The following is a 25,363-nucleotide window of genomic DNA, read 5'->3' as shown; positions in this document are numbered from 1 at the left end:
AGAATCGGATAATATCAATCAACTTCACCTGTCATTTATAGAACAGTCCAACAACAGAACATACATGCTTTTCAAGCACATACAGAAAATTCATCAACAGAGGCCATATGTTGTGAATACAATTTTTAAAGATTGAAATCAGAGTATGTTTTATAAAAAATAAAGCTATTTTAATAAAGAATGAAGGGACTGCATTTCCTCACCTTAAATTGTACTATAAAAGTCCTTTTTATAGTACAACAAAAAAATTGTACTATAAAGCTGTAGTACTTTGGAGGCTGGAGCGATAGCACAGCAGGTAGGGCATTTGCCTTGCACTCGGCCAACTGGGGTTCGATTCCCAGCATCACATATGGTCCCCCAAGCACCGCCAGGAGTGATTCCTGAGTGCAAAGACAGGAGTAAGCCCTGTGCATTGCCAGGTGTGACCCAAAAAGCACACACACACACACAAAAAAGCTGTAGTAATTGAAGCCCCGTGGTACTGTAACAAAGACAGATCCTCAGATCAATGGAACGGACAACCTCAGACAAATCCTCAGATTTGTAGGTGTTAATGTATAAGAAACAAACTGTATGTAAGTAGGAGCAGGGAAGGGCTCTTCAAAGAAATGCTGCTGGGAAAACTGGATAGCCACATGCAAAAAAAAAAATTTTTTTTAACTGGACCAGTTATTTCATACCATATACAAAAGTTAACTCAAAATGGATTAAAGAGGGGCTGGAGCAATAGCACAGCGGGTAGGGTGTTTGCCTTGCATGCGGCCGACCCGGGTTCGATTCCCAGCATCCCATATGGTCCTCTGAGGACGCCAGGAGTAAATCCTGAGTGCAAAGCCAGGAGTAACCCCTGTGCACTGCCAGGTGTGACCCAAAAAGAAAAAAAAAAAAGGATTAAAGACCCTGAGATAAATCCAGAGTCCATAAAATACATGGAGAAAAATACAGACTGAACCCTCAGATTATGGATCTTAAGTGTCATCAATAACTTCATTCTCCCAATAAAGAAAATCAAAACAAGCAAATGCGACCACACTAAATAAGTTTGCACATCGCCAAAAGAAACTCAGGCTAAAATAAAATGACACTCTACTGAATGGGAGAAAATATTAGCACACCACACATCAGGGAATGGTTTAATACACAAGATACATAAAGCACTCTTAAAAGCTCCAAATAACAAAAATCTAATGGCCCCATTAAAAAACAGGGAGCAGAAGTGAACCGACACTTCCCTGGAAAGGACACACAGCAGAGAGTAAGCCTGGGAATAAGTGCTCATCGTCATCATCATTAGGGAAGTGCAAGTCAAAATAACAGAGATTTTCACACCTACCGCCTGAGAATAACACCAGTAAGATGATGAAACCACTAGTGCTGGAAGAGCTGTGGTGGTAAAGGAACCCTTACTCACTATTGGTGGGAGTGATGTTCAGTTCCTCCTCTATGAAAAAAGGTTAAGAATAAACAGAATTGGGGCTGGAGTGATAGCACAGCAGGTAGGGAGTTTGCCTTGCACTAGGCCAACCCGGGTTCGACTGCCAGCATCCCATTTGGTCCCCCAGCACCGCCACCGCCAGGAGTAATTCCTGAGTGCAGAGCTAGGAGTAACCCGTGTGCATCGCTGGGTGTGACCCAAAAAGCAAAAAAAAAAAAAAAAAAAAAAAAAAAGCATAAACAGAATTGTCATATGACTCAGTGATTCCACTTCTTGGCACCTACCCACACACACAAAGATCAATTAAAAAACAAACATGATTTTTTTTTTTTTTAACATAGCACAGCCATGTTCATTGCAGCACGTAGAACAATTGCTAAGATCTGGAAAGCCAGATTTCCAAAGACAGAACAATGGATGAAAAGTATGTATACATGATGGAATACTACACAGCTCAATGCAACTTGGATGGAACAAGACAGGTAAAGCAATGCCTTACAAGTGGGAGAGGGTAACTAGCAGATGGCCTCGCTCATCTCACATAGGAGAGACAAGGGAGTGCAGGGTGTTGAGCAAGGATGACGGGCTCTTGGTCTTCAAATTACAAAACTAAGATGACTGGGGGGCCTGGGAGGTGTGTGTGGAAGGAAATGGGGAGATGGACTACAGCAAGCCTGGGGTCACTGACAGAGGCTTAGGGACTTTATTGAGGTACCGTAACTGCATTTAACCATTAAATCTTGTCACTACTGTAAACATGTTATAATAATATTTTTCAAAAAATTTAAAAAAAATATAGACCCACAAGATTAGAAGACACTGAATATCTACCAAGTCTTCACAAAGTCAATCACAGACCCTTATCTCATAGGGTATTCACTGAGCCTTACAGGATCGTGAAGAATAGAGTCCATCAAAAGAAAATACTGAGGGGCCGGAGCGATAGCACAGCGGGTAGGGCGTTTGCCTTGCACGCGGCCGACCCGGGTTCGATCCTCGGCATCCCATATGGTCCCCCAAGCACCGCCAGGAGTAATTCCTGAGTGCAAAGCCAGGAGTAACCCCTGAGCATCGCTGGGTGTGACCCAAAAAGCAAAAAAAAAAAAAAAAAAAAGAAAAGAAAATACTGGGTCAGAGCGCAGTATAGCAGGTAGGGCATTTGCCTTACTCACAGTCGACCCAGATTCGATCCCCCAGAACCCTATATGGTCCCCTGAACCTGCCAGTAGTGATCTCTAAGCAGAGCCAGGAGCAATTCCTGAGCACAGTGGGTGTGGCCCAAAATCCAAAAGAAAGAAAATATTTCCAGAAATCTTAACTTCAGTAAATAGAATTTTGCACTCAGGGATCACTCCTGGAGGTGCTCAGAGGACTATGTGGGATGACAGGGATCGAACCCAGGTCAGCCACACACAGGGCAAGCGCCCTCCTGCTGTACTACTCTGGCTGACTTGGGATGTGATTTTGGCCCTTCTACTTTAGCACTTCCATGACCTGGAGTCATTATTGAGGCTAGAGCTCAATAGCCACATGTTTCTGAAATATGTAATCTATTCAAATTTTCATTTTTTTTGTTTCTGGCCACACCCAGCAGTGCTCAGGGCTCACTCCTTGAGGGTTATGGGGACATATGGGGCACCAGAGAACAAACTCAAGCCAGCTCCATGCAAGGCAAGCACCTTAGGGGCTGGAGAAATAGCACAACAGGTAGTGTTATCTGCCTTGCATGCAGCCAACTGGGTTCAATCCCCATCATTCCATATGGTCCCCCTTAGCATCGCCAGAAAAGATTACTTAACCCTGGGCATCACCAGGTGTGCCCAAAAACTAGGGGGAAAGAAAACAGGCAAGCACTTTACCCATTATGCTATCATTCTGGCCCCTAAAATTTCCAATTTCTTATCAAATTATTATTGCCTTTTAGATGGCTGAATCTACAATAATTGAATAATAATTGAAAATTTTACAAATACACTTATAAATTTAGCCCATAAAACAAGTATGGCTTATATCAAAGATAAAAAAAAAGGATAAACAAATGCAGTCATTTGCTTCAATTCACCTGTATTTATAAAAATCCTCTGGCACACCCAGAGGCTTTGAATCTGGAGACTGTAAGGAGCAGACGCTGGCGGAGTATGTGTGAACACGCACAGGGGGGCATCTGTGAGTGAGGTGTCTAAGAACAGAGAAACTCTAGAGCAGGGAGCCCCTCGGCGGGCAATACTGGCTGTGGCTGAGGGTCTACAACTCTGGGGGGCGGCAGTAGCCTCAGGTCCAAGGTGCGGGTGGGGGTGCTTTCCGTTTGTTTGCTTAAAGATTTCCAACACTGTGCTGAATGCATTTTTTTTCTGAAGCGGGAGACAGACCAGAGCAGGCCCATGAGGTATGGCAACATCTGATTTAGAAGATGAGAACCGATGGTCCCTGGTCAGAATCTGAGGTCTTACTGAGACATAACTTCACCCATCCACTTACATACTGTCTATGGCTATTTTTGTGCTCTAACACCACAGCCGAGTAGTTGTGACACAGACTTTACACACCACAAAATTTAAAGTGTCTACTATGGGGGCCAGAGTGATAGTATAGATTAGCGGATTTGCCTTGCATTCAGCCAACCTGGGTTTGATCCCTGGCATCCCATATGGTCCCCCAGCACCGTGCCAGGAGTCATTCCTGAGTGCAGAGCCAGGAGTAACCCCTGAGCATCACCAGGTGTGATCGTAAAAAATTTAAAAAATAAACATAAATAATGATTATTATGTGGCCCTATACAGAAAAAATTTTACAAGCCCTACAGTAGAGATGTATTAGAAAACAAATACTGGGACATCAAAGACTAACATCAGAGCAGCATGGATCATTTACACTCTCCTCAAATTAAAAAACAATTTTTCTTGTAATATAAAATGTGCAATATAAAAATACCACTTCTCACCTGATATTTTGGTGCATTGTTACACTGTGGAAAACTTCCATTGACTTCTCCATTATGTAGTAGATTATTGTCCACCAGATTCCAGCCCCAACTCTGGTCATCGCTGCCCAGCAATGCCACATAACCTTGACACTGCATGGGGGCCCGCTTTGTGGCAATTCCAATCACGGCCACAGTACCCAGAGGGCCCTCCCACCACACTTCCCAAGCATGGCGGCCCTCACTGAAACCAATCTTGGTCCTTGCACCATCAGTGCTCTGAGCGATGGGGTTTCGATGTAAAGTAAAGCCGTTCTTCTTAATGTAGACATTCCTGGAGCAGTCATTAGTGCTAAAGGCATGTTGGAAAGCGCGTACCTGACAAGACAAAAAGCAAATTTTAGAGTACAAACGGGCCAGAGTGATAGTACGGCAGGGTAAGGTATTTGCCGTGCACATGGCTGACCCGGATTTGATCCCGGCATCCCCTATGGTACTCTGAGCACCATGAGGAGTAATTCCTGAGTGCAGAGCCAGAAGTAACCCCTCAGCACCACTGGCATGCCTCAAAAAGGGAGGGGGAAGGGAATCACATAAAGTACACAAACTCTGGGCTTTGTGTTTTCAAACAGTCAAGTTATGGATTTTTAAATAGTACAGCCCGTACTTTTTTTTTTTTTTTGCTTTTTGGGTCATACCTGAAGATGCTCAGGGGTTACTCCTGGCTCTGCACTCAGGAATTACTCCTGGCGGTGCTCAGGAGACCATATGGGATGCTGGGAAGCAAACCCGGGTCAGCCAAACGCAAGGCAAACGCCCTACCCGCTGTGCTATCGCTCCAGCCCCCAGTCTGTATTCTTTAAAAAAAGAAAAAAAAAGACTAGGGGGCTGGAGCAATAGCACAGAGGGTAGGGCGCTTGGCTTGCATGCAGTCAACCCAGCATCCCATATGGTCTCCTGAGCACCGCCAGGGGTGATTCCTGAGTGCAGAGCCAGGAGTAACCCCTGTGCATCGCCAAGTGTGACCCAAAAAGCATAAATAAATAAATAAATATAAATAAATTTCTTTAAATTAAAAAAAGACTAAAGTTTCAGGATTGGATGCTGACATAATAAATTAATACTAAAAATGCTTCCTGGGGGATGTGGCTCAGTGCTTCACATGCATGAGATCTGGGGGAGAGGAGGGAAGAGAAGAAAGGGGGGAGAGGCAGCAGGGAGAGGGAGAAGGGGAGGGAGAAGGGCAGGGAGAAGGGGAGGGAGGAGGGGAGGGAGAAGGGGAGAAGGGAGGGAGGGAGAGGAAAATGCTGATGTATTTAATATTGAACACAATTCTAAACCACAGTATAATTTCTCCAAATAGACCTCCTCAAACATCCAAAATGAACCCTTACATTTCAGGAGCCAGAGACGGATCAATGGTCTGCAGTGAGTACTTTGCACACAGAAGGCCTGGGTTCAATCCATATGCGGCCCCCTGGGCACTGCCAGGAACACCCCCTGAGCACAGCTGAGTAAGACCCATAAACAAATAAAACCCTTATAGTTCAGAGATAATACTGAAATATTCATGGATTACAATGACATCTGGGAATTGTTTTGAAATCTGAAGCATGAATCACTGAAGCTCAGTGATGGATATAAGGAAGTTCATTAAACTATCTTCTCTGTTCCTATTTACATAAGAGCTATTTTTTTTTTCTGGGGGGGGGCACACCTCAAGCTCCAGGGCATCTCCTGGTGATGCTCAGGGGACCATAAGCAGTGCCAAGGTTCAAACTCGGCTCAGCTGCTTACCAAACAAGCACCTTGACTCGGGTACTATCTCTCCGTCCCTACATTAGGCATTTTTGTATGAAAAAAGCGAGACGTGCAATTTCATGATGGCAATGCTGTCACCAGGGAAGAACAGCATTTTAAATAAAACAGAGAACTTAGTCATAAACTTTAGAGTTTATTTTAAAACCTGTAATAACCTTAAACAACCTTACACTGGCCTCCTTGCTAGGTATTACTCACACACTCAGACATCACCACTGCCATTTTACGAAATCAAATAACACCCTAGACAGCATCGAAACCCGACCACTCCAACAGCAACCACTGATAGGAGAGACTGTTGACCTTTAGTAATTTCAGTTATTCAAACTCCCCAAATATTTATTGACAGTATAAAAATTGCTCCTGTGAGCAAGCAACAATTTCTTATGCCACAGTCAAATTTTGGGGTTTGCTTAATCCCTTCTTTACATTATTCAAAAGTAGTGCAGGCTGAGTCCTACTGTTTCAGTTAACTAGAGAAATCAAACTCCAGAACCAGAATTTAACATCAAGGACCTTGAAGATTCCCAAGTCTAACCCTAAAGTGATTTAATTGTATACAGTCAATGCAACAGCCCCAAGGAGAGGTCCAAAATCCAGTCCCTTTACCCAGTGCTCATTTATTCCTAGCTAGTACCTCACTGTTTCATTGTAGTACGCTAAAAAGCAGAGATTAAAACAAAACAGAGGTCTGGGGATCGGCTCAGAGGCAGTGAGCATGCACTGGGAAAAGCAGAAACAAAACAATGCTTGTTTCAGAGACGTCTAAAGAATCATCGGTTCTAGACTAGCATATTATGATCAAAGAGTAGCAACTTATTTTCATTTTGCATTTTTCCTTAGTTTTATAAGCTTTTAACATTATTATATCTTAAATAGTATTTTCCCTCTCTATATCCTATGGCAGAAAGGTGAGCTGAACGGAAATAAACCAACAACTGTTGGTGAGCCCTGGAGATGTCACAGGGGAGGGGCTGGGGAAGGGGCTAGGGGCGCATGCTCTGAGTGCTCAGGACCCTGGTTTCATTAGTCCGAAGCACTGCGGGCATGGTGCTGGGAGCCCACTAGACCCAGGCAGCCCTGCAGTCTTAGGCCCCAGCATTGGGTGTTGATCTGATTATCACCAGGAGTGCTCCTACTTGTTCGCTTCCACAAAAAAAAAAAAAGGGCAAATAAAAATATCAAGCTGGTGAGGCTGGAGTGATAGCACAGCGGTAAGGGCGTTTGCCTTGCACGAGGCCAACCCGGGTTCGATTCCCAGCATCCCATATGGTCTCCTGAGCACTGCCAGGGATAATTCCTGAGTGCAGAGCCAGGAGTGACCCTTATGCATCGCTGGGTGTGACCCAAAAAGCAGAAAAAAAAAAATCAAGCTGGTGAGCAGATAAAACAAAAAACAACTAGACAAAGTACATTGATAACAGAATTATGGTTATCTGAGAAGGCAATGGGATCCATGTTTTCATAGTAAGGCTATATGTAAGACTCAAGTATTCCTAACTTTTCCCCTGCGTTCTTATAACACATTTTCAAGCACTGATAAGAATATGGGGGGCGGGGGGGTGGGTGCGCTTGGAGTGATAGCACAGTGGGTAGGGCATTTGCATTGCACGCAGCCAACCCGGGTTCGATTCCCAGCATCCCATATGGTCCCCCGAGCACCGCCAGGAGCAATTCCTGAGTGCATGAGCCAGGAGTAACCCCCTGCGCAATGCCGAGTGTGACCCAAAAAAAGAATATGGGGGGCTAGAGAGATAGTAGAATGGGTTAAATCACTTGCTTTGCCATATGGAACCACATGGGATGCCGGGGATCGAACCCAGATTGGCCTTGTGCAAGGCAAACGTAAACACCATCCTGGCTGTATTATTGCTTCAGCCCCTAACCTTTCCTCTAAGCATCTAACAGTAGCTATCTACCTGAAATACTTGGATGTCTGAAAAGACATCTAAGTTGAGTCTAGCGAAACTGACTTCTCTGAAGATTTACTTTACAAAATTTAATCCAAGGACCTCCCGATTATTATATAAATCAGATACCAAAGAGTTATCCTTAGTACACCCTCACTGTCACCCTTATTTCAAACCTATTGCCAAATGCTGTAGCCATTACTTCTTAAATCTCTGTCAATTTTCTCCTCCTCTCCTCTTCTTCCTGCTTCCTTATTATTCTACCTCCCTTTTTTTTTTTTTCTGAGTGGGGGGAGAGGAAACCTGGCAGTGCTCAGGACTTACTCCTGGCTCTGAGCTCAGGCCTCACTCCTGGCAGGACTCAGGGGACCATATGAGATGCCAGCAATTGAGCCAGGGTTGGCCACGTGTGAGGCAAACAACCCATGTGCTATGCTATTGCTCTGGCCGGATCTACCCATATTTCTCAGGTTCCCCTCCAGCCTAATTTCCACACTGACGTTAAATATATCTCTTAAAATCCAATCATACCACACCTAACCTCTTCCTGCTTATAATTCAAAATTACTTCCCTATCGATTGGCTCCAGTCTACTGCCCTGCACACTAATCAGGTTCCCGCTTAGAAGACTTTTCTCTCTCCCTCCGTCTATTCATACTTCAGGCCTCACTCACTTCTTTAGAGGAAGCTTTCCCTACTCGCCCTGCTATGGTCAAACCATCCATTACTGACATTCAAAGGACCAGCTCTCTATTGGCAACCTTCACTACAACTGCAAAATGGAATATTGTACCCGGCACTCATTATTTTATTTTTTGGCTTTTTGGGTCACACCCAATAATGCACAGAGGTTACTCCTGGCTTTGCACTTAGGAATCACTCCTGGCGGTGCTCGGGGGACCATATGGGATGCTGGGAATTGAACCCAGGTTGGCCGCGTGCAAGGAAAATGCCCTACCCACTGTGCTATCGCTCCAGCCCCTCGGCACTCATTCTTTCAAAAAAAAAAAAAAATATATATATATATACAGCATCAGATGTGTAGCATAGCAGTAGAGCACTTGCCTTTCATGAGTGATAACTGGGTTTTATCCCCAGCACTCAAAGGGTGGTGTGTGTGTGTGTGTGTGTGTGTGTGCACGTGTATGCGTGTGTGTGTGTGTGTGTGTGTGTGTGTGTAAACTGTACAAACCTTTGATTTCCTCTTGTCCTGAATTTGTTCTGCATTATTTCCTCTTGTTAAAATATTCAGGTCCTGCCCACATTTAAAATTCAACCCAAATACTAACACTATTCCAACCTAAAACCTCCAATCCACCTCTCATTCTGCAAATCATACCTTTCACTGAGTTAATGTACGCAAGCAACTGTGCAACTGTTAAGAACAGTGTTTGACATGAATTTGTTAAATCCATTCCTTGCTGTAGCTGGGATGAGGACTTTCCTACTAGACTATCAGATTCCTTTTGAATTAAACTTTTCATCTTCAACATATTAAAGAAAAGTCCCACTAAAGTGAACAGTGATTCGCAGTAGTCTACTATTCCTAGTGCTCATGTAGGAGAAAGATAAATTATTAAAAAAAGAAAACCTAGTCTCTGGAAGGACATGCAAAAAACAGGTACACAGGTTGCCTCTAGAGAAGCTAGGGAGCTGGAGCGATAGCACAGCAGATAGGGCGCTTGCCTTGCACACTGCTGACCCGGGTTCGATTCCCAGCATCCCATATGGTGCCCTGAACACTGCCAGGAGTAGTTTCTGAGTGCAGAGCCAGGAGTAACCCCTGTGCATTGCCAGGTGTGACCCAAAAAAAAAAGAGAGAGAGAGAGAAAAGCTGGATAGATGACTTGGGAACTGGGTAAAAGGAGGATGTTCTGTTTCCCATCGGTTGACTTCTTTTAAATGCTGACTCACAAGAACACATGATCACCTACGATTATATAAATCTTGAATCTGCCTAGGATTTGGCTCACTGGTAAAGTGCATGCATTTCATGCATGAGACCTGAGTTCAATCCCTGGCACATCTATTACAAGAGACTAAATACAAAAGTATCTTACTTTTTAAAAAAGTTAAAACAGGAAGCTTTAACTTTTGAAAGATGGGAAATGAATGGACATGAAACAGGAAATCTACAAGTATGTATGTTTATCAGGGAAAGCAAACAAAATTGCAATCTTCTGCATTCTAACAAATAAACTACAATTAGTATTCCTTAATTAAAAATACTGTCCTAGTACATTAACAAGCTGTTTAACTTAATAGAGAAACTTGCTATTTGCCACATTTGATAGCAATATTTCTGCTTAAAAGCCTATCTTGTGATAGTAGTAATAAGTTGACATCTATTTCACATGCGGGGGGGAGATAACTTATGTCTAACAGTCTAACATTAAATGTTTCCCCCTTCAGTTCTGAATAATTTACATTTGCCACATTGCCGGTCAGATTTGATCGTCTCTCTTATACGTGATCTTCGCGCCTGCTGTACTGAATAGCTGTGACCCACCAAGTCGGGCCTCTTGCCTGACACTGCCGGGATACTCTTCTCTGCCCTGATGACAGCCTGTTACTTAACATTTCTAGTCGTGTTTAAGAAAGGCCGGGATCCACACGAGGGGAAAGCAGCTCAACTGCGACAGACAAACACGTTAACTGACAATCATAAGACACACACCCAACAGGACGGAATGATGAAAAAAAAAGTTGGCAGGAAAGTGGCCAACAACGGAGGGGGCTAAGTAAGCGGTGCAGATCCTCAACCACGAAGTTAGGCGGGTACCCAGGACCACGCTCATTTAGACGCCTGAAACATGAGTGCAAGGCATTTGCGGGAACTTAGGGGAAATTACTGGGGCGGGGGATGTGTTATGCCCAGATCTTGGCAGAAGGCGAGATGCATGTGGACCGCGAGCAAAGATCCTTTAAGAAACGCGGTCTTCGGGCGGTCCCGAGACGATCGTATTTACACGGCGGGGAGGAAACCGGGCGGGGGGCTGCCAGGTGCAACAATGGGGGTGGTCGCTCTCGGCGGGGAAGGGCTGGCAAAGCAGCGGGGGTGATGCAAGGCGAGTCTGGGGAGCCATCTGGCCCTTGAGTGTCCCACGGAAGCGGGGTGATGTCAGGAGGAGAACTCCAGCCCCCGGAGAGAGCCGGGGGTGGCGGCGGGGGGGGGGGGGGAGGAGGGGAGGGAGGGATGAGGTAAGGCACGGAGCGGCGCGAGCGCGAGGCAGCGGCGGGATGCAGGGGAGGCGGCGGTGCCCTCACCTTGGCCTTGTAGCTGGGCAGGTTGCAGAGGATGTCCGTGCGGAGCGCCTCCTCGGCCAGGCTGCGGGCGCACAGGCTCCGCCACACCTCGCTGTTCTCGTCGCCGTGCAGGCAGCGGTACCAGTGCTTGCACACCAGCGCGCAGCTCCGCAGCTCCGACAGCTCCAGGTAGGAGAAGACCAACTCCAGCACGCGGCTGGGCAGCCGGCCCCCGGCGCCCGGCGCCCCGCAGCCCGCGCCGCCGCCGCCGCCGCCGCCGCCCGCGCCCCCCGACGCGGCCCCAGCCCCCGGCGCCGGCGCCGCCATCGCCTCACCAGCCGGCCCGAGGGCCGCCGCCGCGCCCGGCGCCTGCCCCCGAAGCGGCCCGGGAGGCCAGAGCCCGGCCGCTCTCCGCACCCCCCTCCCGGCCCGGCTCGGGGGCGTCCGCCGCGCGCCCCGCCTCACTGAGGGCAGACGCTCGGCCGCGCGGCCGGCCCCGCCCCGACGGCTCAGCGCGCGCGCCGGAACCGCCCGGCCCGCCGCCGCCGCTCCGCCATGCGGGTTGAGGGCACGAAGCAAGGGCGCCCGCCCCGCGCGCTCGCCGCGCCTCCCGGCCCCGGATGTGACGGTTGGGCCTCGGCGCCCGGCGGCCTCGGAGCCACGGGATTGGCTGCCCGCCGGTGACGTCATTGGGAGGCGCGGCGGAGGGGCGCGGGGAGCGCAGGTAGGCGGCCAGCGCGGGTGGGTCGGTGGCGGCCTTTTCTGGACCTTTTCCGAAGTTTCCTAGTGCTCCTGCATCCGCTCTCTGGCACCCCCTGCCCCGGGAGGGGCCCCTGCCGGTGAGGGCGTTGCTTCAGGCTCCGATGGGACGCTCGGGACGGCCCTCGTCGCCGCCTCGATTTCGGATCGTCTTCCTGCAGTGTGCTCGGCCCGCTCGCTCTGCCCCGATCCTTGGCTGGACGCGTGTCCGGCGTGTAATTGGGAAGTAAGGTGGCCACGTTCGAACCTCGCCCTGCACCCCCACCCCCGTGATTAGACAACCTGAAGGTGCGGTCAAAGTGTTGAAGTGCCACCTTGGTCGTTACTGTTCTTTGGGGGGCCACACCCGACGGTGACACGCTCACCCCGGTGCGCGCTCTCCGTGAGTTCCCCCAAGTGCTGCTTTCTGAGGATGAAAGTTCAGTCTTTCCCGGCCTTCCCACGGACCCACTCACGAGGATGATTAAATGATGCGTTTGGATTTAATTAATCGTTCCAGGCCTGAAAACAACGCCTGACTTCTTAGAAGGGAAAATAAGTTGAGCGCTCTTGGCGCCCTCTTCGTTTTCCTAGGTGCTCTAAAGATTTTCTGATAGCCTTTAGAGAATGCTTACTAAGAGAAAATAGTAAAAATAAGAAGGCAATTGTTATAATAACAGGCTCACAGATTCCCTTAGTAGTCCACGCTACTGTTTTGCCTTTCTGTTGTAAAAATTATTTCTAGCAGCTCTGCTGCTGTGTGTTCCTTATTTAATCCCCGGTCAACAACAAAAATAACCGATCATCTCTCTGATATACTGTCTACCAGTTCCTTCTTCCCAGATGTCTTTTCCAAGTGTAATAACTTAGGTTCTTTAAATTATTATCAACGTAATGCTTCACCCTTTAATCGTTTTGGTTCCTCTCTAGCTTCTCCATGTCAAGGTTAACTTTGGAAAACCCAAACATGCGAAGAAATATTGACCTGTAATCATCGCCACCTATCATTCTGTTTGCTAAATATAGAAGATCATGTTCACTGAGTAACCTTGAACTGAGTTTTATTCGTTATCCCATTTTCAGCCACAGGACTTAGGAGGGAAGAGGAGCAAGGTTTATTTGGACAGGCTTTAAAATCAAGGATAGGAGAGAGTTTCTCTTGCATCAGGGAACACAGCACCCAGCAGAGTGATCAGCTTTCGGGGCACAGATACTTGAGAAGCCAGGTGAGAAATGGAAGTCTGCCTGGAGCTGGTGTTAAGAGATTCCCTCAGCTATTGAAGATTGTGCTTTCATCCTGTCCTCACAGTATAGGTGAGAGTAGAGCCTTTGAAAAATCTGATGTGAGGGCCAGAGGGGGAGAGCTCAGTGAGTTTTGCTTGCAGGAGACCTGAACTTGATCCCTGGAACCAGTACCACCTGTTGCCTGGAGCTCTGCTAAGAGTAACACACCCCTGCCCCTAGCACACAGCTGCCAGACACGCCCACTCTGCCCCCGTCCCCAAACATACGCACACACACAGTTTCAATGTGAGCATGCTGGGTTAGGCAATGAGGTGACTTACTGGCCAAGTACTAACTAGTCCAGGTACAGCTTCAAAGTGCGACATAAAACTTCCTTTTCTTGGTCTGGAGAGATGGCACAGGCACCAACAGCCTTTCTTTGCATCAGGTGGACGCCACGATGCCAGCCCAATCCCCAGCACCACATACGGTTCCCTGAACACCAACAGGATCCCTGAGCACTGCTGAGTATGACCCCAAAACTAAAAACAAATATCTTTCAACAGAATTTCGTCTGTTTGTTGCCTTTTTTGACCATGCCCTCATGCTCATGTTTTGTACCCTACCTATGTCCTCTGTGCAGATATGCCAGCTATACTCCACCCTTTCTGAAAATGCTCAAAATACCCCACATTCTCGGCTAACTCCCTGATTTCATACATGTCGACAGGGAGGACTCTATTATCTAATTAAAGTGATGCATCATAGGATATAACCTAATTGCCATCTTGACCTATGGGTTGCTGTGAATGAGACACTGGTCGACCTGATACGTGTGTGGGGGACAGTGCTGCTTCCCTGTTCCTGGTTTGCTTCCCAACTTAGTAATGTCACAGCTCAACAGCATTTCTGAAAGATTGATCAGGTTAGGGAGATAGTATAGCAGTTGGGGAGCTGGCCTTGAATGTGGCCGACCCGGGTTCGATCCCTGGCATCCTATATGGTCCCTCAAACACTGCCAGGAGTGATCCCTAAAGTCACAGCCGGGGGTAAGCCCTGAGCACCATCGGGTGTGTCCCCCAAACAAAATGAAGGATCATTTTGATTTATACCAGATTTATTTACCTTCTATCACAGCAGTCTGATTGCTTAACCTCTTTTGATGGTGGTTTTGAGTGTTTACTTTCAGGGCTGGAGCGATAGTACGCCTTATCATGTGCAAGTTAAGGCATTTTCCTTGCACATAGCTGACCTGGGCTCAACCCCCAGAACTATATACGGTCCCCTGAGCTCACCAGGACTAATACCCTGAGCACAGAGCCAGGAGTAAGCACTGAGCACAGCCGAATTGCGCTCAAAAACCAAACAATTTTTAAAATTATATTTTTATGGAATAAACAAGTGGTTTCTGGTGCTTTTGTTAAGTTACTTAATACTCTGCATGCTAAATATTGACTGAAATGAAAAGTATAGGCATATCTAGAGCTTCTCCAAACTTATTTGGGGCCGGACTGGAGGGTCTTCTGGGGAAGCGAAGCTTGAGTCTGGCACCTTAGACCCCCTCGGCCATCCTGACACCCTCGGAGGGGTCTTCTGGAGCAGTGTTCAGGGAGGGGCCTGGGAGCAATCCTGGCATTACTCGGCCATGTGAGCAGGAAGATTCTGGCAATGCTGTGCCGTTGACTGCCCAGGGCTGCACCCAGAGATCTGGGGCCTGTACAGTGGCGGGGATCAAACCTGGACCTAGTGCTGCCAGGCGTTTGCTATGGTCCTTTGAGCTGGCTCCTGACTCATTTTTTTATTATCATTTTACTAGCCTATAAGTCTGCATGTTACGTGGCATGAAACACCTCTTGGCTCGGGGTGCCTTCCTGTGGCATCGTTCTCATAAAGCACTGGGCCCTGGGTGGAGCTGGCTGGCCCTTCAGCTGAACCCGTGTGCCTTCCTCTCTGTCCTTTTTATTTTCCTGATCCTTTTCCTCTCAAGACTTCATCATATGCTCAGTATGAGCAAGAATTCTCCTGCCAAAACCTTTTTTTTTTTTTTAATTTTTTGTTGGTTTGTTTTTGTCTTGGCTTCCTCCTGGCGGGGCTCAGGAACCATACACCCTGCCAGGGATTGCACCTGCTCAGCTGTGTGCAAGGCAAGCACCATACCCGTCGCTTCTCCTCCTTCTGGCAAGAAACTGGCCCTTGTTTACAACAGTGCCAACTGCATGTTGGGTAACACTGTAATTAATTTTTTTGTTTAATCATTCTTATGTGGGGGGCAGGAGGTTGGGCCAAACCCAGCAGCTGCGTGTGCTCCTGCCTTTTGAATTAAGTTAATTATTTCCAGGAAAGAATTAAGTTAGGAAGAAACCTTGTTAACACCTTGGCCTGCCAATCAGCATTTACTCAGATTTCCTGTGGATAGATTTGTGATGGTGAAAGAAGTAGAGAAATGCTGCCTAATTATTTTGTGTTTTTGCTTGGGGGCCACATTCAGCAGTGCTCAGGGCTTACTCCTGGCTTTGTGCTCCGGGATCACTTCTGGTGGGGCTCGGGGGACCATATGTGGTACTGGACATCAAACGCACACAGGCCAAGCACCCTGCCTACTGTACTATCACTCAGGCACCCTAGCTCTTAAAGAAAACCTATGGGGCTGGAGTGATAGCACAGCAGGTAGGACGTTTGCCTTGCATGAGGCCAACCGGGTTTGATTCCCAGCATCCCATATGGTCCCCCAAGCACCGCCAGAAGTAATTCCTGAGTGCAGAGCCAGGAGTAACCCCTGTGCATCGCCGGGTGTGACCCAAAAAGGAAAAAGAAAACTAAAATTCATGCAGGATTCCGAAACCTCTAAGGTCACAAAATTGAGCTCACAAAATAGAGTTTAGACTTGTAGACTTTGAATTCAATTTATCATAGCAAAGCTGAAGTTCAGGAGCATGAGCTATCAGAATTCACGGGATGTGCATAGCCCACAGCTGCCTCTCTGGCCAATTTAACTACTCCTAGACTTGACAGTGAAAAATCAAACCAGCAGGATTCCGTCTCTGCCTCCCTGTGAGTCATTTCCTTCAAACCTCTCTTTTAAACTTAACTTGCTTTAGTCTAATTAATTTCCTCTGTATATTGAGTTTCGATGAAATAATCCTTTTCCCACTTGTCATCTATGGAAATGGTTCTACTTGTAGCCTTGTATTTGAGACAAACAGTGATTTAGCTGTTTTTGTATGATTGAAGTGGGAGGAAATAAGCTTTGTGATGGCTTTAGACATTTTAGGTAGATTTGTAGATTTCTTTTTTTTTTTTTCTTTTTGGGTCACACTCGGCGATGCACAGGGGTTACTCCTGGCTCTGCACTCGGGAATTACTCCTGGCGGTGCTCAGGCAACCATATGAGATGCTGGGAATCGAACCTGGGTCGGTTGCGTGCAAGGAAAACGTCCTACCTGCTGTGCTATCACTCCAGTCCCAGATTTGTAGATTCTTAAATGATTTTTCTAAGTAGCATGAGGAAATTTATCTCTGAGTTGTTGGTGAAAATTGCAAAGCTGTGCTGGTCACTTTTCACTGAATTCTCACTTGACTTGTGAAATGAGAAACTGAATTTTAGATGGATCAGAATTTGTTGGTACCTTGTCTGCTCATTTAGAGATGTAGAACTTGACCTGATTTCCTTTTTTGCTTTGCACAAGAAGCAGTTAAGGTAGGGTAATGTGTGGTAATTCCCATGTATTGTTCTGGGGCCCCTAGCGTATCAGGAATCTAAAATTTTGCACTGATTATAAATGCCATGACTATGTAAGTGCAAGTAGACACTGGTTTGGGTTTGTTTTTGTTGGAGGGTGGGGTAGCACTGCACTGTAGCGCTGTCATCCCGTTGTTCATCAATTTGCTCAAGCGGGCACCGGTAATGTCGTTATTGTGTGACTTGTTCTGTTTTTGGCATATCAAATACGCCACGGGTGGCTTGGCAGGCTCTGCCTTGCAGGCGGGATGGATACTCTCAGTGGCTTGCCAGGCTCTTCGAGAAGGGTGGAGGAATCGAACCCAGGTCAGCCATATGCAAGGCAAATGCCCTATCCACTGCTATCGCTCCAGTCTGGGGGTGGGGCGCGGGTAAGGGGGCACACCTATTAGTATCAGGGCCTACTCCTGGCCCTGTGCACAATGGTCACTCTTGGTGGGGCTCTGGGGACCATCGCTACGTGGTGTCCCGTTGGTCACATCCAAGCGTCTTACGCTTGGATCCTGTACTGTCTCCTGTACTGTCTCCGCTGAGACGGTGATTTTAAATTGATCAGTCTGTGCTTTGAGAGCAGAAATGAAGGGAGTTGGGAAACGGCTAAGGGCCGTGAGTCTCCTCTTCAGGCTGCCAGCGTGCCCCGAGCACGACCCTGCAGCTCTGCCCTCTGCAGTCACCACAGCAGCGCCCGGCCGCACTGCTGCCAGCTACCCCGCCGCTGGTGCCTTGCAGATTCGATCTTCAAATAGCTTTTTCCATCGATTGAGCTGTTTTTAGATGTCCTGGGCCTTCTTTCCATCTCCGAGTTTCTGTAGCTGACTGGGGCTCTTACGCCTTGGCTGTGGCCCTGGCAGACCCCAGGTGCCTTGCTTGCTTGCTGGGGGTGATGTGCTTTCCTCATGCTTGGTTGCAGTGTGCTTTGTGGTGTGGATGGAATTCCAGACCTCAGGCCAGCAAGGCAGGCACCCTCCAGCCAACCATCCCTGCTCCCTCCTCTCTCTGTCTCTCTAAAGTACTGACAGGAAGTGTATCTGTGTCTTCTGTAAAACAAGATATTATAATGTTCCCCCCCACTCTCCACAGAGCCTTCTCCACCACTATGGCAGTCAGGTGGACCGGTGGACATTCCACTCCTGTTCTCTGCCTGAACTCGAGTCGAGAAGGACTGGTGGCCTCTGGAGCCGAGGGCGGCGACCTCCACCTCTGGGCTGAAGACGGAACGCAGCTGGGATGCACACACTTCCAGGGCGACGGTGATGTCACCAGCATCGTCTTCTCATCCTCCTGCCCTACGACATTGTATGCCTCCCACGGGGAAGCCATTAGCGTGCTGGACGTCAGGGCCCTCAAAGGTTCTCTGGACCACTTTCAGGTGAATGAAGAGGAGATCAATTGCCTTTCGCTGAATGACACTGAAAGCCTGTTGGCTTCCGCTGATGACTCCGGGGCAATCAAAATCCTCAACTTGGAAAATAAGAAAGTTAGCAGATCCCTGAAGAGACACTCCAACATCTGTTCCTCAGTCGCTTTTCGTCCCCAAAGGCCTCAGAGCCTGGTTTCCTGTGGACTGGATATGCAGGTGATGCTTTACAGAGAGTTCGTGGGTAATTTCTAAACGAGATTTGCTTATAGAATTATTGATTGAGCTCAGTATATCTTTGCATAGTCTGTTCTCTGCTAATAAGCCTTATGAACCTCAAGCTTTTTTTTCTTTTTTCTTTTTAATATTTTTTATTATTCCAACTTTTATTTATGAACTGTGATTTATACTGTCATTGATAGTTGATAGGTTTATGCATACTTTTTTTTTTTTTTTTTTTTTTGCTTTTTGAGTCATGCACAGGGATTACTCCTGGCGGTGCTTGGGGGACCATATGGGATGCTGGGAATAGAACCAGGGTCAGCTGCGTGCAAGGCAAACGCCCTTCCTGTACTGTTGCTCCAGTCCCAAGCTTTTCTTGTACTGCACACTGAATGCTAATCAGACAAAGCACAGTAGATTTTATTCAAAATTATTTAGTCTTCTCTCTGTTTAAAGATATTCCTAAAACTTGAAAATTTAGGTATTTTAGGTGTTCTAAAGTTGTGTTTAAACAAGGGGTCAGCGGGGCTGGAGCGATAGCATATCGGGTAGGGCGTTTGCCTTGCACGCGGCCAACCCAGGTTCGAATCTCAGCATCCCATATGGTCCCCTGAGTGCAGAGCCAGGAGTAACCCCTGTGCATCGCCAGGTGTGACCCAAAAGGCAAAAAAAAAATTAAAAATAAAAAAATAAACTAGGGGTCAGGGTACTGTATTAGTACCAAGTTTTGGGGTGGGTGGATGTTTGTGTTTAGAGCTGTGGATTGATCCCAGGACCTCACACATGGGAAATGTATGTTCTAACTAGTGCCACCATCCATGGCCCTCCTTCCTGAGTTTTGAAAGGAAGATCATGCATCAGACCCAGAACAGAGTAATGCCATTTAGAGGGTAGAGTATCTAGAAGCCCCACTATGTGGGGGACTGTTTTATTTGTGGTTTTCATGAGAAGTAAAATATGTTGATCCAAGTAGAAGCAACAGGGAAACTGCTTTGGTGTAATCAAGAAAGCTTGAGCTTTCATTGCTTCTCGAGAATAAATCTTTCACCGCTGGAGTCAAACTAATTCATGTCTTCTCTTTGGTAAGCATTTAGTATTTGCCAGTGCTTTACATAGATTCACATCATTCCTTTTTTAGAAACCTTGATAATTACTCTTTTCTAGAAACAAGGGAACTGAGATTCATATTGTATCCACACAGCTGCCTGAATTGGAATTTGTATCTCACCTCTGGCTCCAAAGCCTGTTTTTGCTGTATGACACCAGTGCTATTCAAGCAAAATATAATCAGTAATGTGATTAAAAGTTCTTGGTTTGGGGCACATAAGCTGCCTGAGAACATGTGTTCCTGCCGAGCACGTGTGTCACCTGCATCTCCCCTCTTGATCTGTGCGTTTTCATACAAGTATGGAATGCTGGGATGTGCTCTGGTGCTCTCTCTCTCTCTCTCTCTCTCTTTCTCTCTCTCTCTCTCTTTCTCTCTGCGATGTGTACTGGGGCGCTCACTCTGAGATGTATTCTAGGGTGCTCGCTTTCTTTCCCTGGGATGTATTCTCTCTTTCTCTCGGAGTATACTGAGGCGTACACTCACTCTCGCCTCTCTCCTCTCTCTGTCTTCTCTCCCTCTCCCTCCTTCCCTCTCTTCCCTCCTTCTCTTTGTGCGCTTTCTCTCTCTCTTTCTCTGTCTCTCTCTCTCTCCCTGGGAGTATACTGGGATATGCTCTTGTTCTCTCTCCTCTCTCCCTTTCTTTTTCCCTCCCTCCTCCTTTTCTCCTTCCCTCCTTTCCCTCTCTCTCCTTACCTCTCTTTATTTCTCAATAAACTTGTTATACTTCAAAAAAAAAAGTTCTTGATTTGGAGAATAGCAGGTCGTTAGGAGAAAAAGAACCATTGTTTATTAATGGCATATGCTTGCACTGTTTGGGGCATTTAATCTACGTTGTGTACAACTATATATTACTTCTAACATTTCTGTGGTTGTCTTAATAGCATCAACGGTTTTGTCTTTGCACTCTCTTGGCCAGTGGTCTTTACCACACCCGCGCTGACCTTCCCTGCCCCTCAGGAGTTGGCAGTAGAGGGACCAGAGAGAGAACTCAGCGCTCAGCACTGACTGAGCTCATGCTTTGCATGCAGCAGGCCTGGATTCAAGCCCCAGCACCGCATGCTCCCCCGGCCCCCTAGTGATTCCCGAGCACCAAGAAACAATAATTTAGAAATCATTTTGGTTTTGTCACTGTGATTGCTGTCTCCACCCAAGTTATTGGCATTTAGAAGCAGAATGGTGGACGTCCTGCAGTGCAGAGACGCCACCTGAACAGCAGAGAATTGTCCCACCAAACGTGTCTGTAGCCTCCACTGGGAATCACTGCCCTTCACAGACACAGTGACCCTGCAACTCCAGTCCTCTTCTGCCCCTCGGTCTGTGCCTGTCATCTAGCCCGACCTCAGGGATCACCCTCTGCCTCCTTGGTTGCGCAGAAAGACTTTTTCAGCCAGGTGGATGTGTGTGAAACAGACTCTATGCTGCCTCTTTGATCTGTCTTCCTTTCATCCTGCAGTTTCCAATCAGACACCACAATAGACACGTCAGAAATGATCTGTATAGGCCAGGAGTTGACTCACTGGACTGGAGTGCATGCTTTTCATGCGGGAGCCCTGGGTTTGAACCCTGGCACCGCATGGTCCCCTAAGCACTGCCAGGTGTGGCACAGAAACCAAGATGACTTGTGTTCTTCAGATTAGATTTTTTAAAAGGGCATCTGGAACTTACATTTTGACTTTAGTCTAGGCAAGAAGCCGTAGTGGGAGACAACAGCTGGAGAACAGTGTGCTGGTGTTGGATGGAAGGGAAGTTAGGGAATCAACTTGATGGCCAAAAACTTCTGACAATTCACTGTAGATTCTGCATGTTATGATAGAAGGCTTGTGGCAAAGACAGATAGCACAGGCATACTTATAAGAAATTACTTTTCTTCCACGGTTTACTTTTTAAAATCTGTTTGCCCAGTATCCTGAGCTTTCTGATTAGAGTCTCTGGGGCAGTCCGTAGGGTAATTGAGGCACTTACTGCTATCTCATCAGGTGTGGGATCATTGCCACGCTTAATAGATAACAGTCAACATATAACATATCTACTTGGGTGTTATAAAAATTAAGTTACTTCCTTTGATTTGAGTGGGTTTAGGAAAGTCAGGAGGCTTAGGGGTCCGACCCTGTAACCTTCCCGAGGGTCATGAGTTCCGATCCTCGTGCCCCATCTGCAGAGAGGGCCATTCTGGCAGCCCTTTGGAGCAGCAGCCCAGCTGTTTGCGACCCCTGACTCCCGAAAGATAAATAAATTTGGGGCTGGAGCGATAGCACGCGGGCAACCCGGGTTCAATTCCCAGCATCCCATATGGTCCCGTGAGCACCGCCAGGGGCAATTCCTGAGTGCAGAGCCAGGAATAACCCCTGTGCATTGCCGGGTGTGACCCAAAAAGCAAAAAAAAAAAAAAAAAATTAGTAGGCAGAACACACTCAAAAAGATAAGTCCCCGCCTGCCTTTTTGAAGAACAGTGTTTTATTAAGGTGCTTGAGACCGTTGGGTATTCCCTTGTTTGGGGGGCCATACCCAGCAGTGGTTAGAGACTGTCCTCAGCCCTGTGCCCAGGGGTTTCTCCCTGTGGTATTCAGGGGACCAAGAGGTGCAAGGGATCAGAGCCAGGCCTTGTGCATGAGACAGCTTGATATTTTATTTAAGTATGAAAAATATATCTAATGCATAAAAAAGAATATTAAATACTGGTATTCCTATCACTCAAGTACAATTTTTTTCTTGTAAATATCTTTGGAAATTTCAAAGTACCTCATATCTCTGTGGTATAAACATTCCTCACACAACGTATACCTCCATTTCCTCAGCTGAAGACAAGTGATTCAGAGGTTGTTCCCCCCACACACACACACACGGCATTGGAAAGATAGTTTTAAGAGTGCTAGACAGGATTAGGGTAGTAGAAATTTTCTTTTCCTTGAGGATGAATCTTTTGTTTTGGGGACACACCCGGCGGTGCTCAGGGGTTACTCCTGGTGCTCGGGGACGGGGGACCGGTTTGTGATGCTGGGATGGAAGCCGGGTCAGCCACGTGCAAGGCAAGCGCCCTACCCACTAGCTCGCCAGGCCCTGAAAAGGAATCTTGATGTGGAAAGGATTTCTTTGGCTAAGAGTGGAATTTTCCTTTTTGACTTGATGCAGCACCCAGTGGTGCTTGGGGACTGCTCTGACTCGGTCCTGACTGGGATCGGTTCTGAAAACCGGTTCCAAAGTTTTTAGTGGGGTCATTTGGTGTGATTGCATTCACTCTGAAACACTTGCACGTTGTCTGCTTGGACGTTTCATTGACTTAGAAACCCGAAGCTCTTGTATTATGTTTCTCTACTATGCCTTACTCCTACGCTTCTGGTAATTTTGAACAGGCAGTTGAGAAATTGAATGTGAAAGCCTGAAATCTTTGGCAGTTCAGAAGAGTAAGAAAGTTACAAAAGTACAATCTGGAAATCTTCGGTACTTGAAAGTAACTCTTAGGTTTGTAGAATTTGGTAGATTATCTCAGTAAACACCTCGGTCAGAGGTCTGAAGGCGTACTTGAACCTGGCTCCATGTGGTTTCCTGAGCTCTGGTGAGGCCCAAAAATAAGGAAAAAAAAAGGGAGAAACTCTAGGTATTAAGGTAGCTGTGTGAGAAAAAACTTGGGGGGCTGGAGCGATAGCACAGAGGGTAGGGTGTTTGCCTTGCACACGGCTGATCCAGGTTCGATTCCCAGTATCCCATATGGTCCCCCAAAGAACACCAGGAGTAATTCCTGAGTGCAGAGCCAGGAGTAATCCCTGTGCATCACCAGGTGTGACCCAAAAAGCCAAAAAAGAAAAAACTTGGAGGTTCCAGTCAATATAGTTAAGCTGGCAGATCCTGGAATGCCCATTACCCATTAACTTGTCATGCTTTCTGTTTTGTTTTGTAGGTTTTTTGTTTGGTTTTTTTTCCTCGTTTCTTTGGGATTTTTTGCTTGTTTTTTGGACCACGTTCAGCTTTGTTTGGGTATCTCTGGCAGCAGAGCTCGAGTGCTGGTGTTCAAACCCAGGGTTCCTACCTGCGAAGCAGGCGCTCCCAGCCTTAGAGCTAGCCCGCACTCACTCCCACACTCACTTATTTTCTGATGTTTATTTTACTTTATTTCAGTTAGTATTTTTATTTTCCCAAATGGTGATGGCTGGCCACTTAGTATAATAGAAATGCAATTCAAGAAGGTTTTCGGTGCTTTCCCTAGAAGAAACATAAAATAAGGGTTAGTAGGTGCCATCTCTTTTGAGAAGAAGCTGAATTATGGTAGGTTACCATGAAACCAAATTCGTAATAGCATCAGCAGTAGTAATTGTGTCAATTCTGATCTGTGCTCATAGCTAGCTGAAAAGGTCATGTGGATCTCAGTGTCCTATTTCGACAGTGAATCATAGGTCAGAGGGAAGACTCAATTCAGCTCGATTCGCTTTGAAGGTATTTAGAATATTTTTCCTTTTCAAGTATTAGTTGCTACCGGAAGAGAATGAGTCACTAGATTCTAGTGTAAAATCTGTCCACAGAGCTTGTTTGTTTTAAATGGATTTTAATTAGCATTTTGTTTCAATCAGTTTGGAGATCATGGTTAAGAACAACAAAAGGCCCTGTGGAGCAACATGTAAGATTAATAAACATGCTGGAAATTTCCGCTCCTTCCCAGGCATTATGTTAGACATTAACAAAGGTGACTTAAATCTCAAGGAACGGATAAGCTAGTAGAACATATCACTTAATGGAATAAGAATTAAATATGTAGGGGAGCTGGAGAGATGGAGTGGAGAGGGTGCTTGCCTTGTGCACTACTCAGGTTTGGTCCCTGGCATTTCATGTCTGCCCAGGGTACCAGGAGTGATGCTGGAGGCCAGAGCAAGAATATATCCTGAGCAAATCCAGGTGTGGGCAGAAACCCCAAACACTACTAACGGAACGTATCCTATAATTATCACCCAGCTCCTTTGAAGTGGAATGATGCGTGAGCAAAAGGGCTAGAACTCTCTTTTAACGATGAACTTCCTCTTATTTAAAGGTAATGCTGTGGAATCTTCAGAAGGCCCGGCCTGTCTGGATTACAAATTTACAGGAGGACGAAGCCGATGAACTGGAGTGTCCACAGTCACCCGGGCAGCTCTTCAACCCTGCCCTCGCACACTCTGTGTCTGTGGCGTCCTGTGGCAATATCTTCAGTTGTGGGGCAGAAGACGGTAAAGTTCGCATCTTTAGGGTGGTGGGCGTCAAGTGCGAGCGGGAAGTGGGCTTTAAGGCCCACGCCCTGGGGGTCTCCCAGGTCTCCTTTCTGCCAGAATCCTACCTGCTGCTTACTGGAGGGAACGACGGAAAGATAATGCTGTGGGATGTCAGCCAGGGCGCTGAGAAGAAGCAGAAGAGCCCTGCCAAGCAGACCCACAGGAAGAAAACGAAAAGAGCGATTTACAGTGCCCAGAGCGGGAACACTGATGCCGCAGCAGCCGACGGAGAGCCCGGCCAGCTTTTCCCCAAGCTCAGTATTGAACATGGAGAGAAAGTGAACTGGCTGCTGGGAACAAAATTAAAGGGACACCAACATATATTAGTAGCTGATCAAACTAGTTGTATCTCTGTATATCCCTTAAATGAACTTTAACGCCAATAAAAAGCATTTGTATGTTTGGA

The 25,363-nt window shown here is 46.9% G+C and overlaps 2 protein-coding genes across 4 annotated transcripts in view; one reads left to right on the top strand and one right to left on the bottom strand.

The window, feature by feature from the left end:
• FBXO45 (F-box protein 45) overlaps positions 1-11,932 on the bottom strand; it is a 20,632-nt gene extending 8,700 nt beyond the window's left edge. The window contains exons 1-2 of the mRNA XM_012936189.2: positions 11,357-11,932; positions 4,380-4,736 (exon numbers count right to left, since the gene is read on the bottom strand). Of these exons, the coding sequence (XP_012791643.2) occupies positions 4,380-4,736; positions 11,357-11,662 (663 nt within the window). The 5' untranslated portion in view covers positions 11,663-11,932. The remainder of the gene's footprint in view (positions 1-4,379; positions 4,737-11,356) is intronic.
• Positions 11,423-25,363, top strand: WDR53 (WD repeat domain 53). 3 transcript variants are annotated; one of them, XM_055126119.1, is made up of 4 exons: positions 11,423-11,524; positions 13,157-13,387; positions 18,117-18,612; positions 24,741-25,363. In XM_055126119.1, exons 3-4 carry the CDS (start codon positions 18,133-18,135, stop codon positions 25,332-25,334), a joined length of 1,074 nt encoding a protein of 357 aa, XP_054982094.1. In that variant the 5' UTR covers positions 11,423-11,524; positions 13,157-13,387; positions 18,117-18,132; the 3' UTR covers positions 25,335-25,363. The 3 variants fall into 3 exon arrangements, with proteins under 3 accessions (XP_054982094.1, XP_054982093.1, XP_054982095.1); XM_055126118.1 differs by lacking the exons at positions 11,423-11,524; positions 13,157-13,387 and adding an exon at positions 11,921-12,059; XM_055126120.1 differs by lacking the exons at positions 11,423-11,524; positions 13,157-13,387 and having other exon boundaries at positions 18,508-18,637.

The sequence above is a fragment of the Sorex araneus genome, chromosome 2, assembly GCF_027595985.1.
Source record: "Sorex araneus isolate mSorAra2 chromosome 2, mSorAra2.pri, whole genome shotgun sequence".
In the NCBI taxonomy this organism is placed as follows: domain Eukaryota; kingdom Metazoa; phylum Chordata; class Mammalia; order Eulipotyphla; family Soricidae; genus Sorex; species Sorex araneus.
This window is presented reverse-complemented; position numbering and strand designations above follow the sequence as displayed.

Bases quoted from the DNA above. Each gene is read 5' to 3' on its own strand.
- WDR53 (XM_055126119.1), top strand. From the start codon at position 18,133: ATGGCAGTCAGGTGGACCGGTGGACATTCCACTCCTGTTCTCTGCCTG. The intron at 18,613-24,740 runs GTGATGCTTTAC...TCTTATTTAAAG, and splicing joins CCTGTGGACTGGATATGCAG to GTAATGCTGTGGAATCTTCA.